Source organism: Sander lucioperca, chromosome 20 (assembly GCF_008315115.2).
Source record: "Sander lucioperca isolate FBNREF2018 chromosome 20, SLUC_FBN_1.2, whole genome shotgun sequence".
Classification (NCBI taxonomy): Eukaryota; Metazoa; Chordata; class Actinopteri; order Perciformes; family Percidae; genus Sander; species Sander lucioperca.
Window position 1 is genome coordinate 13695310 of NC_050192.1, and position 16171 is coordinate 13711480.

Consider the following 16171-nt stretch of genomic DNA (forward strand, 5'->3'; position numbering starts at 1 on the left):
AAACACAAATAATCTATGGCTAAAGCTCAGCTATCTTAGCCATGCATACATTCAAAAACTAATCCATTTTTTTCAGATCATTACCCTCTGGTTGTCAGACATTTATTAGGTTGGAATTGACCCAAAGAAGTGTAACTTTGTTTTTCCTCATTTTACTTGTATTGTAAAATGTGCAGCATACAGTATCTATCACACCTACCACTAACAATACAATGATGTTGTCATTACTAAAAGATGCCAGAGATGTCTTAATAAAGGCCCTTTGAACAATGGTTGAGTTAGCTACCACTGTTGAGTTAGCCTACGGTGCTGTCTCACATGAGGTTTGACTGTTTACGAGTGACAGGCTGAAGGCTGAATGCATTCTCAGCAACAGTGACCTTGCCTTTTACCACGAGTGACCCTCTATCTTTAATTCAGGGCAAGACCCCAAAACCAACACATTTTTTCACACCAGGACACTGTCGATCTGACCGTGACTTGAATAAGAGCTGCCATGCCTTCACACCACACTGACCAGCAAGTAAACATGCAATTGTTAACTCAACAAGGAACAAGGAAAAACTGAGGGCAGTTAAAAAAAAAAAAAAAACTAGCAAAGGTCTGTGGCTGTTGTTGGTGTACTGTGATTCAAATATGTTTATTGGACAAACAGACTGACAAGTCAGTTAGTGTTGCAGGCCAAGCTTATTATGGCAGCTTGGAGTGTCAGCTCAACAGGAGACTATTAAACTACAAGGTCACCGTCAAGACTATGGTGCCAAGAGGTGAACTCTAAACCTTATGAAAAGGCATAAATTATCCTACATAGCTTTAAAGAAATATTGTGTAAGCAAACCAAAAGTTTGTTTTAGAACTTAACATGCATGTCCTTTTCCATTTCAGAATCCTGCGCACTGCGAGGTTATACACACACACCAGCCAAAAGCTACACTTTTTGTGGCTTTACAATCCTTGGAGGGAGGTATGATGACGTAAGATATGATATTTGTAAAACAATCTTTGCAAGATATTTTGACACTTGATTGTTTTGGTCTAAGTAAATATGTAACCGCAGTCTTTTTGAACTTGGCCAAGCAAACATAAAACCCATAAAAGTAAACTCAAACAAATTCTACATGTGACTATGAACTGAGATGAAACAAAATGGCTAGTCACGGACTCTTTCCTCAGATAGTTCCTATCTCACCCTTGTGTGGGCAGCCTGCAATCTCTTTTCTAATCCTCATCCCCATGACCCCACCCTGCACAGCTTTCTCCGGCCAAAGAGTCACAACGTTTCTCCCTCACAACAGTGTCGAGTCAGGCTTAAGAAGTGACCTAGAGCGTAACTAAAAAAGTCTGAGCTGTCTCAAGACTCTTAGTAACTGTGGCACACAAAACATCATTACTGTGATGTGGATAATTACAGTGCAAAAGGGTGGCCTCTTAAGCATGTAATACACTCTTTTATCTTAAGAAGTCAATCTCTCCCAAGCTGACAGCTTGCAGTATATGATCCTGGTAAACAAATACTTTTGCGTGGCACAAAAGTGCCATTAAAGGCCAAAACTGTCAACACAAATTCCATTCTTACAGGAGAGGGGGGAGGGAACCCAAGTGGGTGGGAGGGGGAGAAGGAGAGGAGGGGGGAAAAAAAGGACTTGATCACTTCTGGTTGCTTTAACTTGCATGGAGGTTGTCATGGAAACATTTCTATGAAGTTAACCAGGATAAAACCTGAGCTTTTGCCATTTAATTGCCTTTAAGATGAGTAACAGGACCAAGTTAGCTATATATGAAAGCACACTGTGTACATGGATGGATGAGCTCTGTGAGATGGTTAGAAAAAATGAAGCTGGTGCACCACTCCCTTTAAATTCTTCGTACCCATTTTCCCCCCAAATTCAGCAACACCTCAAGGGTTGAGCGAGCAGTCTGTTTCATTACAGAGGTGTTGGGGGATGGGTGCAATTCAAAAGCTAATCTTAAAGTGTTTCATTGCCTAAGAAGTACTCTGACTCAAAACAGTATTGATGTGATCTGTGCAGAAAATCCACTTTCTGGACATTGGATTTGATTCTAAATCTGCCAGTTTGCATGTTGCCTGTATTGCCAGTTTGAGCAGTTTCTGCATTCACAGTAAATGCACACAAAGTTTGCATAGGACTCTCAGATTTCAAAAACAAATTGCAAAGCATTTTCTACATCAGCTCAGCTGGAAGCAACAATTTCCGTACCTAAGATAAAACCACGCATCAACCAGTGTTCATTGAGCTAAAAGCTAAATCTTAACATTGATAAATGATTGAAACGTATGACAGGGTATACACATTAATCCTGTAGAGGACATTCGTTTTCTTATTACCATAATGTAGAGCACGACCGCCCGATGATAAATGCGGCAATCAAAAAATGGACGCAGAGTAAGGAGAGTCGGGGTAATAAGTGCACTGCTCCCAACAACGGTCAGTGTTGGAGGGAGACTAATGGCAAGTCTCTCTCAATCTCTCCCACTGCCTTGGGAGAAAAAAATGCATCCTGTTTTACAAAATCAAGTGGCCTTACTTACTGCACACACCACCCCGACAACAAGTAAACAAGAGGGTAGGGACTGATTTAAACCTGTTTTAAGAAATGATTACAGGGGCACTTCAACAAAGGGGTTGATTGTGCACTGTCGATGCCATATTTCACAAGGGGCATTTATTGCCGCCTGGCCTTTGAAGAGTGAGAGCTGCTGAGTGAGGGGGGAACTGGCCCACACCTGCATAACTGAGGAGGGAACACCTGTGCACCCTGCGGCTCGAACAAGGAGGGTCGATGCAGCTAATCCAGGGGTGAAAGCTGATCAGAGGACAGGCCCGAAGAGTTCAGCAGCTCCCACTACCTCGTTAGTCTCTCTTTAACCAAAAAAAAAAAAAAAAAAGGTTACATGTATTGATTTTTGGGCCACAGTGATTTGCAAGAGAACAGTGGCAAGACACAGAGAGTGAAATAGAGGAACTCAGCAGAAGCTTTTATGAGCTTTTACTGTTTTGCTTAATTAGAATTTTAGATCAGTCATCATGAATTCTGATATGCTACCAGCATCCCTGTTTGTTTCTGGACAAAAAAAGATGGAATATAAAAATGGAGCAAGCAAGCACGGTAAGGTGTTGACTGCTGATAATCATAGATATTGATCATGCAGATAAAGCATTGATAATTATAAACAACTGCAGCCTATGCTCTGAATCTAATTGCATTTCATTTTTAGTGTTTGAGCTAAAGAAACTGTGACAATGCTATTTTAAAAAACATGGAGGACAGATTAAAAAAATGCTTTTAAATCTATATGCAACCCTTGTGTCACACATAGAAATGCCATGGCAACAACACCAAAGGAATTTTAAGAACTGCAGTAATCCTTGCCTATATGACAAATAAGAAAAGTAATATGTCATGTCGATTTAATATGTGATATACATATAACAACTTGTATGTAACATCATTTATTCACCGTTTACATATGTTTGTAGTAATTACTGCAATTTAGCAATAACCAATACATTACAGCAAACACTAAATAGGCAGTAAAATGGCTTTTAATGACATTTAATGGAGATATAATCTGACATTAGATGTTGTTAAAGACGCGTTTAGATCAAATAAAACTCTAACAGGGCAGTTATCAATAATATTACCGAATTCAGCACATTTCTGAACAGATTACCTTTTACAATACGTCTTTAGATATGTAATTTATCACTTGGTGGTTAATAAAAACCGTTTATGGACTACAATTTGCAAGCCGCATTTATACATTGAATTAGGCTAAAGGTTAAAAAAAAAGAATGCAGATAGGAAACAATAAGTGGGATTTTCAAAAGTCAGTGTTCAGCGTTCAGAGCAGGCAAAGCTTGGACAGTGCTGTCTGAAGGTCCAACATGAAAAAGCCGAACTAAAATATAGGTGAAATATGTTAACAGCTGCTCGCTAATTAAAAAGAACGACAAAAGTCCACGCGCAACGAGTAAATAATGATGTTGCAAGTCAAGTTAAGCGCTAGATAACACAGAACAAACTTGTGGCCGGCGGTCCACTTCCTAATTCAAAAAGTCAAAGAGTGCGGAGAGAAATAGGCTAACCACAAGAAGACAAACTTACCACAAAAAAATGGCAGGTATATTCTCCTCGCGGTAAAGTCAAAGGGACACACCAGGTGAGAAGTCGTCGTCCTCTATGTTTGCAGAGATCTTCACACGTGACTGTACAAGTTCACCATAACGCAGGAAAAATGAACAACAAGCTGCAGAGTAAATAAAAAGCTCAATATTCCTCCGCTGGGCACCGCTGTCGGAGACACACACACTCTCTCCTGCTGTCTCCCGTCAACGCCGCTGTTATTACTAATGCAACAGAGGGAAAAGCAGTACACTGAGTCCTGTTTGAATGACGCGCAATGCGAGGAAGACGCGGCTTGTTTTTTTTTCGTTACGATTCAAACACACACATCAAGCTGTATCGCAGCAAGCAAGTATATTTGGGACTAGAAACCCCCCCAGGGGAGGCACTTGCTTGTGCGCGGAGGTGTGTTGTTATTTTTGGGCGTACTGCGACCCCGTGTGACGTCAGGGCCACCTGCTAAGTAAACACAAAAGTAATTTAAAAAGTTTGTTTCTCCTTTTTCAAACGTATCACGGTCTGGTTGCCTATTTCTCTAAGCGGCCGCTTTTATCAGAGGGCTGAGAGTAGTGTGTTAAGGAAGCTTCTAGTAGGATAGGGTAATGCATTGTTGTTGGGGAGTCAACCGGTAACCTTCCAGTAACGGGACGGTCCTTACAACCAAAAGATAAGTTGCTGTATCTGAGAAACGTTCATATGAATGAGATCACCAAGAAGTCGCTTTAATGCAAAGACATCCGCAAGTGGGAACTACACGAAAAAAGAATCACTATATAAATATTACCGTAGTGTTCCTGCAATTTTTTTCAACAAGAACTTTTCCTTTATCTGTGATATCCTTCTCCATGGCGACCACACAGTGACCGACATCAAACGACATTGTTTTCCTTTCTAACCTTTAACATATTTTGTTTTATAGGAAGTTGTGCGTTTTCCCTGTCATATTTGTTTAGTAAACTACGTCGCTCACATTATGCTATTAAGACTATTATAATTCTGCAAAAAAAGAAATATGTAATCACTGTTGTGAAAATGAATCCCGACGAAGTAGGCTACATCGATGTAAAATGAAGATAAAATGTGAGATTGTGTAAACCAGGAAACAGCATGGACAGCTTCAGTATCCTTCAAGTCCGGATTTAAACTGTACGTTCAACCTCACTAATGGAATTTTTGGCTACACATTTTAAACCAGCCTTAATTTTTAAATACATTTTAGATACACCTTATTAGTTGAATCAGTTTGCAGAGGGGAAAAAAAGACTTAATAATCGTCTGGAAGTGATATAGTAAAACGATGGGTAATCAATAATGGTAAATATCTTACAAATTGTTGTTATTACATGCAATTAGGCCTACGTATTTTAATGTAAACACGAGCATAGACTAACTATACCTCATTCTAAATGTTATCTAATAAAATCACTGCTAAATAATTACTTTATTAGCCTACAAAAAGAATAAGTAGGCTAGATGCACTGTTTGAATGAAGGAATTGTCTTATCCATTCTTGTCATACCTTCACAAGGTAATTTAGTCTATTAATGCATTTAATAGTAGATCCAAAGCTAGTCAGCAGTAGTTAAAAGGCTTTGCTTGATTCTGTCTCGTCTTTCTTTTCTTTTCTTTTTTTTTTTTTTCTCAAACCGCTGAGACGTTCACGGTCAAGAAATGAATGACCAGATTATCATCAACTGAAAAATAGAAAGGGTTGGGGGGCAACTTTTTTTAAAAAAATGTAAGAAACGCGAGAAGTGTATCTTGTCTTATTCTCTCTACTGTCAACATGTCAAATGCTATATTTCGTGTTATTTATATTATGACTGACTTATTGTGAGAAATAGGATTTGTGCACGGATAAGATTTGTTTTGTTTTAAATGAAAAAACCAGCATGCTGCCGGTGTGTTTAACTCAGTGTGCCAGTGTGAATTTAAATTGCGTCAATTAAGCGGAGTTTTTTTTTAATGAATAAAACATAAAATACTCGACATCTCCTTATTAGTTATAATTGTTCATATTAATATAATAGGGTAATCCTAAAACTATTTTCCCACATTGGTGTGCAGGCACGGAATATGATGCACCGTTGCCATACAATATATCCAAAATATCCTAAAATTGGCCTAGATTAAAAAAAATGTAAAAAGTCAGTGAAATTTTGATGTAATAAAAAAAAAACAAGTAGGCTATTGTTCAGTTAAAAATACGGGACAGGCATATGCATTGCAATGCCTAAAGTGCAATAAGATGGTCTATTGGATATTTGTGTTGGTTTGTGTTACAGATCCTAATTGCCATTATGAAAAAAATCCATCAAATAAAAAGTAGGAGGAAACAGCATCTCGGAAGTGATGAGGATGGGAAGGAAAACAAGGATAATGGAATTGTGGTGGTATGCTGCCACCTACTGGTCAATTCTACCACGTGATACAATGGATTGTAAATAACACAGGAGAACTTTTCTTTTTTTCCCTTTCAATTTAGATTGAATGTTTTTTTCTCTAACACTATCTGCACACTTGAAACTCATTATCACAAAATAAGTGCAAACTGAAAAATTCAACATCATTTGTCTGAGGTACATGTATTTTACTATGATCACATAGTGCCATCTGCTGTACATTAGACACACACGTCCTGTTAATAAATGCAAAGGGTCGACAAAATAACAGGTGCAAACACATTTTTGTTAATACTATTAAAGACTTGATTCAGCTTTTTGATCATTTTTTTTTATGAGCAGTTTGTTGTGTAAGTTGTTCCTGATATTTTGAACACTTAAAGAGAGAATAACTAAAGCACATGTTGGGGGAATGGTAGCTTCGGAGTGCTTTTTGGATTCATTGTTACATTGTTACAGTATGCATTTGATGTTGACAGTATTTAAAATTCAAGAATTTAACTAATATATAGCATTTTTAACAACCGTTCATACATCTATGCCTTTACAAAAGTTGCAAATGAGAATTTCTGATACTATTTAAAGACCAAACTGCAAGTAAAAGTAAAAAGAGAACCTCTTTGGCTTAAAAATATAGAACAAAGGGCCCTTTGAGGACAAAAACCCGCTCACCTACCTGTGAAGGATTGTATAACCAGCACTAAAGTCTATTTACAAGATAAACTGGATTTTGGGGGTATAGTTACACTGCATATCTAGGATTAGTTGGATTTCCTATCCGAGACAGTGGCACACACAAACTCCATTCGCTACTAAGAACAGAATAATCTTCAGTCTTCTGTTCTAAGATGCAGTGAACCTAAAGAATGAAGGCTGCTTCCAATGGCAATGATACGAGAGGATCTGTAGATAACTCAACCCAGATGTCAATACTCGCTTAACTCAAAGTCCTTTCAAGCACAGTATCAGCAATAATAATAATTTAAGACGTTATTGATCTCAACAGGGAAATTCTTCTTCTTCTTCTTATTTTTATTATTATTATTATTATTATTATTATTATTATTATTATTATTATTATTATTATTATTATTATTATTATTCTCTTTTGTAGTGTGCACATGGACGTCAGAGGTCACCATCAGCTCCAGAGCATTTCCCCTGCAGCAGGTAGGGTGACATTGTCCTGGGGACACTTTACTTCCTGCCAACACCAGTTAAAGTCTACTCAACTTGCTGCACAACATTATGTAAATTCTCCAAAACAGTGTGACTAATAGTTTACATTGTAAAATCAATAACTGAATAGTTTCTTAGATAAAGATAGCCAATATTTGACAGCAGCTCTCATGTGTGTAACTGATTACAGTATATGTGACAAATTAGAGCATTTTAATGTCACTTGAATTGTCAAAGAGCTACACTAGCGGCTCCGTGATGCTGAATTTAGGCACAGCGGTATTTTTGAGCTAAATGCTAGTATCGGCATACTAACATGCTCACAATGACAATGGTGACATGCTGATGTTTACCATGTTCACAATCTTAGTTTAGCATATTAGCAGGCTAACATTGACTACTTAGCATTCAACACAAAGTACAGCTGAAGATGATGGGATGTCATTAGTTATAGAGGTATTTGGTCATACACCAATCATCTGAAGAAATTGAAACTCTGACCTGATGATGGTGCTAGATGAAAAGTTAAGGGATCACCAAAGTTACGACAATTCATTCAGACATCAACAAAAGGTACAAATGTAATGGCAGTGCAATCAATAGTTGTTGAGATATGTCAGCCTCATGCACAGTGAAGAAGCAACTGCATTTTATTCAACATCCAGTTCAACCAAATGAAAACAAAAACAATATTGTTCAAGCCAATGAATATTGTTAGCAAGTGGTAATTCTTAACTCCTGAGAGCATGCACAGATTAGATCTAATGGTAATAAAATTATATACTGTAATACTGGTAATGGCAGTCTCACCTGGATATTGGAATAATTCCACATTCGAAGGAGCAAAATATAGACACCCACTCAATACACTTCAAACATGGACCTGTTTGTATACTAGTTTTGCTTTAAAGTGCTTTATAAAAGCTATATTTCCCTTTATTTATTTTGTAACTAGCAAACATATTGTGTGAGGATAACTGAGAGGATAACTGGCATGGCCTGGTCTAGTTATATGTGTCCTATTAATAGGCCTGGCTCAGACTCACAATGTTCAGCTGTAACCAAACTCCATCTGTCAAGTCACGTCCTCTCCCTGCTCTCCCTTCTACAGTTTCACTGTAGCCAAGCTAGGGGCACTCTGGTCTGTGCCACCGTCCAAGCCAGACAGACGGCAGAACGGGCAAACAGCTGCCTCTCAGACCGACGCACATAATGGAGGGTCTGAACATCCAGCCCTTGGAAGAAGATGGGGTTGTTATGGAGGAGGAAAGCAACAGGGAGCAGGAAGAGGGAGAAATGGAGGCCTTATCTGCCATGGGTTCCACCACAGACGAGGAAACAGAGGAGGACTCCGAACCAGAGCCCCCACAGGTCATTCGGAGGAAGGTGTCATTCGCCGATGCATTTGGCCTCAACCTTGTGTCGGTTAAGGAGTTTGACAATGCTGAAGTAACGGAGGTAGAAGCCAGCCAGTCCCCTGAGAATGAGGCAACACACCCCTTGGAGGAGTACTACATGTCCTGTCTGTTTATAGTCCCCTCATCCCCAGAGGAGCTGGAACAGAGGCTACAAGCACAGATGGTTGAGCTCGAAAGCATCGAGCTCCTCCCGGGAACCACCACACTCCGTGGCATCATCAGGGTGGTCAACCTCTGCTTCAGTAAGTCTGTCTACGTCCGGATGAGCCTGGATCGCTGGACAAGCTACTTTGACCTGTTGGCCGAGTATGTGCCTGGATCCAGTGATAGGAAAACAGACAGGTTTACCTTTAAGTATACTCTGGTACCACCCTCTGAGAGAGAGGAGATCAGAGTAGAGGTCTGTCTACGTTATGAAACTTCAGTCGGCACCTTTTGGGCTAATAACAAGGAAATGAACTATGTGCTGTTCTGCTACCAGAAAGGACATGTAAAGGAGCATGGGCCTCTAGTGCAAGAGGAGAGTAGCAGCTACAGGAGCAAGAGGAGCTGTCTCAAAGCTAACCGGTGAGAGAACCTAATGCTGAATCTTTTTTTAAACATGCCACTGCCAAAGGAAGTCACATCACACCTGGGACAATAGATGCCATTATATAATCCATATTGAAATAAAATGGAGGGTTATTTTGGATCCATCAGTGCAAACTTTTCATAGAAGTAAAGCTATTTACAAGTTCTTGCTTTGTGCCTTGCACAAATCAACCAGAAACAAAAAAAAGTCCTAAATAACTAATTTGCTGTGGTAGGAATTTTTACACAGTGTGGGTGTCTATTTAAACTGTGCTGCTCCTCTCATTAGTCAACTGTGTGTTTACAGTAAGCCATTATGTAACTTTTCAGTAATGGATGTTTGGACTGCAGAACACATATTGCCCATTTAAGGTCAGATGTCTGTCCAGGTTTCCATGACGTCTCACCATGGCAGAGGAAGCCAGATACGCTGACTTTATCCTCTTTGACTCCAATTCACACATTGCTTCTATGTTCTGCTTCAGGAACAAACACTACTTATGTATTTATACATATTCTGGACTGACTTGACACAGTATAAAAGATATGTAGATGTGATAATACAGCAGAGAAACGCATTACAACATTAAAAACTGTGGTGGTTAGTGGAAAGAGGGTGTCAATGAGGGTGGCTCTTTGAATTTGAAAAGCTGGAATGGTTTGACCATCCCACATATCACAACTCTGTTCAGAGTGAACAGAATTCAAATAATTGTTGAAACAAATTCTGCATTTTGGAATGAAGCCCCTCAAAATACAGCAGAATATAAAAAGCTAAGAAAGAAACACTGAAACGGAATGTGATTTAATAGCTGTAAAACATATGTGAGCTTATGTAATGTTATTCCTACTTCATTTTGAACCACAGGAGGGCAAGAGTAGAGGAAAAGACCATGGAGACCAGTGACACATCACCAGCTGCTGCAGGTGTGTACACTTAATGTTTTTATGTAAGTGTGCATGTATACATATATATAATGAAGGGGTGTGTATACGCAAGCGTGCAAGCAAATTTTGACCCTTGTGTTTGTCCTTTTCTTGCAGAAGCTGAGGCCACACATAAAGCAGAAGAGGCTAACAGAAAGGACAGCACCGCTATACAATCACTACTATACCACGAAGAACACAAACCCTTGGTGAGGTTCATTTATCATCTTTTGGAGGAACAGACTCTTCTTGAAGTCTGGGAAAAAAATGAAACACCAACACCACCCAGAAGTAAATACTGCTTGCAACAAAACAACTCACGATCAATGCTAGTCTCTAGCTGCAGATATATACTGTAAATACAAAGTGAGAAAGTACGTGTGTTGTTCCTGCAAAGATACGATGCCTGAGCCAACGATGCATGTCATACTGCACAGTGTTCAGTGGGCCCCAGAAGGATATGGAAAGTCAGCTAACCTGACACATGAGAGCATGTCTGAAATGTGCAAACCATTATTAATAAATGCAACCTGTTTGTAAAGGTGCAGTAAAGCTGATGATGTAAACAAAAATAGGCTGTGCTGAGGATTCACATTAATGTTACATATCAAAGAATACTAAATGAATGGGCCATTGCATTCATTTTTGTCAACAAGCCAGTATTTGGAAAGTAGCTGATGATCTTAAAGACTAACAAAACTGGTAGCCTCTGGTTATAGTTCAAGTAGTTCAAGCATTAACACTTGGCTTGATCTTTGGCCTTTTTGACAGGTGGATAGCATAAAAAGCAGACACAGAGCAGAACGTTTGGCACGTGTGAAGGACTTCCTCTCCCAAAGGAGGCAACAAGTACCAAAGGCTTATTCACATGACTCAGCCAATGGCCAGAAAGTTGCTCAGCCTTTGCCAACTCCGTGGGGTGACTCTGCCAGCTTTCACCATAAATGCCAAAAGAAACAATCCAACGAGAGTCCACAGGTGCTCACCTACCACCAGATTCCTCTGCTTACACTGGACTGGAACAATGACAGAGCCCATCAGTGGGGGGCTGCTGACATGCATGACGTCTGGCCTGGAAGAGCTAAAAAGACCTTGTCAAAAGCGTCAGAGGAAAATACAGAAGATGCACCTTCTGTCAATGATATGTGGGAGACCTGTCGTAACGGTACAGATGATACCACCGATAAAGAAACTTCGGTGTGCGATGTATGGCAGGCATTTCTTAATGGGCCGAGCTGTACGGACCATTCTGGTGTTCCAGAGTCAGAGTGGCTGCAGACAGCAGCGTCTGTGTCTCCCTCCAATGATAAAGAGCCCAATGCCCAATGTGCAGCAAACAGTGAAGAGTATGAAATTCAGGTGGGCATGGATACACCCACCACCTTACATGCACACACCTCAGCTGTATGTCAGCTGCTGTCAGACACTTGCAAAATATCATTGGCTAATGTTACCTTGAACGCCGAAAACCACCAGCCAGCAGAGGCGTGTGTCAGCAGCCCAAGAAATGACACAGCGACACAAGATGCATCCCAATGGTCACAGACAAACTCTGTAACAGACACTCTGCAGGCATTTTGCCTCAAGAGGGCAACGGCTGTGTCCGAGGGCTCTGTTGACAGTTCAACTGAGTGTCACAAGCATGCGATCTGGGAGCAGGAAAGTGAAGGAATAATAGGAAGAGCAGAAGGAATAGGAAGAAATAAGCCCTTCACACCACACACAGCTGACTTAGTAACAAGCTCAGGGGAGTCACAGACAACAGATATGACAGCAATGCCAGAGTCTCAGAATGCCACCGCTGTTGATAGCATCTCACAGGGAGCAAGGCTGGATGAGCGTCTTTCTTCCAGCAGGAAAGGGGAGGTTACAGGTGACGCACACAATGTGACGGATGACACGCTGGCATTTAGGGGGACAATCAGAAAGGGGAGAAAGGATGTGGAGAGGTTTGTCTTTTCCACATCCAGACAAGGGGTGGAGGAAGGGATCATGAATGAATGTACGGAAAACAAAGTATCTACAGATGAGGAGATATTTAGGCCACACAAAACAGAAGAGTGTGAAATCTCCCAGTGGTGTGCAGATGAAAAGAAACATGAGGAATTCAGGCTGAAGCAAAACCGTGAAAATCCATTACAGGAGGATGAGAGCGATGAAAATGAAATAAGACTTGCACAGACAAATGCAGATGAATCCAATGCAAGCCAAATGTCTGAGGAAAATGTCAAGCAAAGCCAAATAATTCCAAGTGAATTCAAATTGGATGAATCAGAGAGCGAAGATGTTGCATCAAATAACAAAAACTTGGAAGTATTGAAAAAGACAGAGGTGGAACCTTCCTATTGTACGACAAGCGACAATGAAACAAAGAGACTAATTGGTGCAGAAGTGGGAACTGTTCAGGTATTAAATGAGGAACATAATGGCAAAGCTTTACAACGTAATTCATCATGGCAGAGGAGAAACACAGCAATAATTTCCGAAGTACTTAATAAACAGTCAAGGCCAATCAAAGCAGGAGAAGAGGTGTGCATTCAGAAAGAGCAGGATGACTCAACACTGACACAAATACAGGAAAATGTACTGAACTCTGAAATAGGTGTATTAGTCTCTAATATGACTGAGGAAGGAAAAAGCTTGAGTTGTGATAGAATAATTGAGGAGCAACAGGAAATAAACCCAGCAGCACAGATAAGACACAACGTGGAATCAAGGGAAATGAAAAAGGTCTTCCAATTTGGCCAATATACATGCAGGCCTTTCCCAACAGATAAATGCAGACCAAAGCCCATGGAGGTGGTAGAAATGAGCTGGACCCAGGATGATATGAAGGGTCAGAAAGAGGACGTAGGTCGTGAAATAAGCCCAGAAGTAGTTACGGCGAAGAAGAACTTTGCAAAGAAAGACACTTCAACAGAACTTCAACACCAACCTGAGACATTAGAAAGAACAGAGGAAGATATGAGTCAGAGAGACAAAGATGAGAGGGTGAGTATTGGAAAGCTGAAAATAGAAGTGCTGGGGGAGTTGATGGGTAATGTGGAGAACCCTCAGGGGGAGAGGAGGAACGCACCAGCTGAATTGAAAGGACGGGAGTTGTCAGCAGAAGTTGAGTGCTCTCCACATGTTGAATATAAAAAAATGTCAGAGGGAACAAAAGACCCTATTACAGCAGAAAATACTGCAGCACTTGAAGTGATAGAGTCGGGATTGGAGGAGATGGTCATAGAAAGATTTGGAGAAGATTTGGTTAGGGGGATTTGGGAAGAGGTGTTCGGTCAGAAAGAACAGGCCTCTAATAGAGACACAGATATTGTTGATGGAACGGAGGGCAAGCTGGCAGATGTACCTGATATTACACAAGATTGCCATCCTCTTTTTGAGAATGACTTCAATGATGCTTTTGATTCAGGTGTATTTTCCTTGACAGAACTACCAACAGATCAAAACCTAAGTCTTGGTCAAGGCCTAGAGCAAAGCATAGCCACTAGGAGCAAGGAATACTCCCCAAAGGAGAGTCAGTTACTCACCACAGCAGAAGAAACTCACTTCCTCTCAGAATCACAGACAGATTTAAATTCAAGTGTTCATCTCGGCCAAGACCTCACCCCCATTTTAGCTGCTCAGTCATTGACTGAATCAGCCCAAAGCTCTCCAAAGGATCAGGAAGACTTCACTCAAATAAAAGAAAGACCAGTCACCCTTCCGGAGACTGGTAGACAAATAGAAGACTGTGTAGTCGCCCACAGGGAGAGTTTTAGTCGATCAGCCCACCCATCTCACAAAAATCTGAGTTCGTACTCTGACAAATTAAAAGAGTCCGATAGTGTTGTATGGGGGAGTGTGTTATACACCCTCAGTCACATCACCAGACTTCTAATTGTTGGAATCTTCCTAATTGTTTTCCTGTATGATTTCCCAGCATTATTTGCGCTCTACGTATTTTCATTGTGCTGGTGGTTTTATAAGTCGAAGAGACATCGAGTGGCGACAAACAAGGGGATGGTGGGATAGGCCGAGAGTGCTGTATGTAGCATTTTTAAACATCAGTACATCACTGTTAAACGAACTGTAATGCCTTCAATATCTTTATACTGTTTATTCAGACTGGTGAGACCATTGTGAGGATGATTGGAGGCTACAAGAACGGTGCGTTAAAACAAAATGCTACACATATCACTCGTAGCGTGTTTGGCCGTGTGTTTTTATATTTAGTTGTTTCTAACTCTAAGTTTAGTGCAGTGGTTCCCAACTTTTTTCCACCTGTGACCCCTTCAAACAAAGCAGTGTCTACTTGTGACACCTTGTCACTTGTTGCAAGTCTACCAGTTATAACCAGTTCAACCAGACCAACCAACAAGAGTGTTTTCGTTAGTGAATTTCGATACAGTAGAAATGTGTTTTTTTCCACTTTATTCCTCTCCTGTTATGTCTTGTGGCTCTCTTAAATTTTTCTTGCGACCCCGTGTGTTGGTCCCTAACCCAGAATTGGGAACCACTGAATTAGTGAATCAGAAGAGGTTCTGTTTTTGGTAATCAAATCAACAAACAAATATATCAAATATATAATTTGAGCAATTCAACGTTAAAATTTAAATAAAACTACTAGATTTTTTTTATGGGAAAGCACGTGTTGTTCAATGTGTTGATTGAGTGTAAACAATTATGTGTATGTGTGTATATTTGCAGTGTTTACGGGCCCAATACCACTTTACAATGCACCAAATGTGAACAAAGTGTGTATGTGTTTGATGCTTGTAGACAAAGGATGTCTGTAACAGTGGGGCATTGGAGATTTGAAACATTTCTCTTTCCTTGCGTTTCTTCAATAAAAGAAAAACAACTTAAAACTTTTTTTTCGTCTTTTCCAGTATACATTTTTTGTTAAAAATGTAATGTTGTACTTTTTTAGATTCAATATTTTAAATGTTACAAAAAATGTTGCCCCACTCATGAAAAAAATGATACCAGCAGGGAAAGTTTGGAACAATTTGTACATTTATTTCATGGTACTTAACAGGAAATAACTGGATTCAGATCAAAATGTTTATTGATGAATGCAGAGAAAGTAACTAGATCTATTTGCACACAATATCTACCCATATTAACACATATTCTTTTATCATTATACTCAACTTTTATTTATTACACAGGATCATTTTTAGTCCTTTTGCAAGATTCTACTGTTGTTAGGGTCTAATTTCAGATACGGTCAAATTCAATTTGTTAAATTGCCTGCTTTATAATGTATTTGACATGCATGTAAAAAGTATATTATCCATTTTATTTTCTTTAGCTTTTACTTTTAACATCTTATCATTTTTTATTTCACTCCTTTTTAGAGCCCCCAAGGTTATTATTACCCTTTAAAAATAACTTTCTCTATAAGTCTGTAAACAACTTGTTCTGGATATAACCGTACAGCTAGCTAGACTATCTGTCCAATCTGAGTTTTCTCTCGCACGACTAAAACAACTTTTGAACATACACATGTTCCACCAAAACAAGTTCCTTCCCGAGGCCATT

The 16171-nt window shown here is 39.8% G+C and overlaps 2 protein-coding genes across 9 annotated transcripts in view; one reads left to right on the plus strand and one right to left on the minus strand.

Moving 5' to 3' along the window:
- Positions 1-4529, minus strand: part of foxp2 (forkhead box P2) — a 106439-nt gene extending 101910 nt beyond the window's left edge. The window contains exons 1-2 of one of the 6 annotated variants that reach the window (XM_031284805.2): positions 4129-4510; positions 2747-2882 (exon numbers count right to left, since the gene is read on the minus strand). The gene's annotated coding sequence lies outside the window, so the exon portion shown is untranslated. Of the gene's footprint in view, positions 1-2746; positions 2883-4128 lie in introns of all 6 variants that reach the window. The other 5 variants (XM_031284807.2, XM_031284804.2, XM_031284809.2 and 2 more) reach the window with 5 other exon arrangements.
- ppp1r3aa (protein phosphatase 1, regulatory subunit 3Aa) lies at positions 2900-15491 on the plus strand. 3 transcript variants are annotated; one of them, XM_035995863.1, is made up of 5 exons: positions 2900-3129; positions 7663-7718; positions 10584-10642; positions 10760-10851; positions 11414-15491. In XM_035995863.1, exons 1-5 carry the CDS (start codon positions 3112-3114, stop codon positions 14657-14659), a joined length of 3471 nt encoding a protein of 1156 aa, XP_035851756.1. In that variant the 5' UTR covers positions 2900-3111; the 3' UTR covers positions 14660-15491. The 3 variants fall into 3 exon arrangements, with proteins under 3 accessions (XP_035851756.1, XP_031140736.1, XP_031140735.1); XM_031284876.2 differs by lacking the exon at positions 2900-3129 and adding an exon at positions 8839-9712 and having other exon boundaries at positions 7645-7718; positions 10760-10933; positions 11414-11536; XM_031284875.2 differs by lacking the exon at positions 2900-3129 and adding an exon at positions 8839-9712 and having other exon boundaries at positions 7649-7718.
- Positions 15492-16171: the final 680 nt, after the last annotated feature.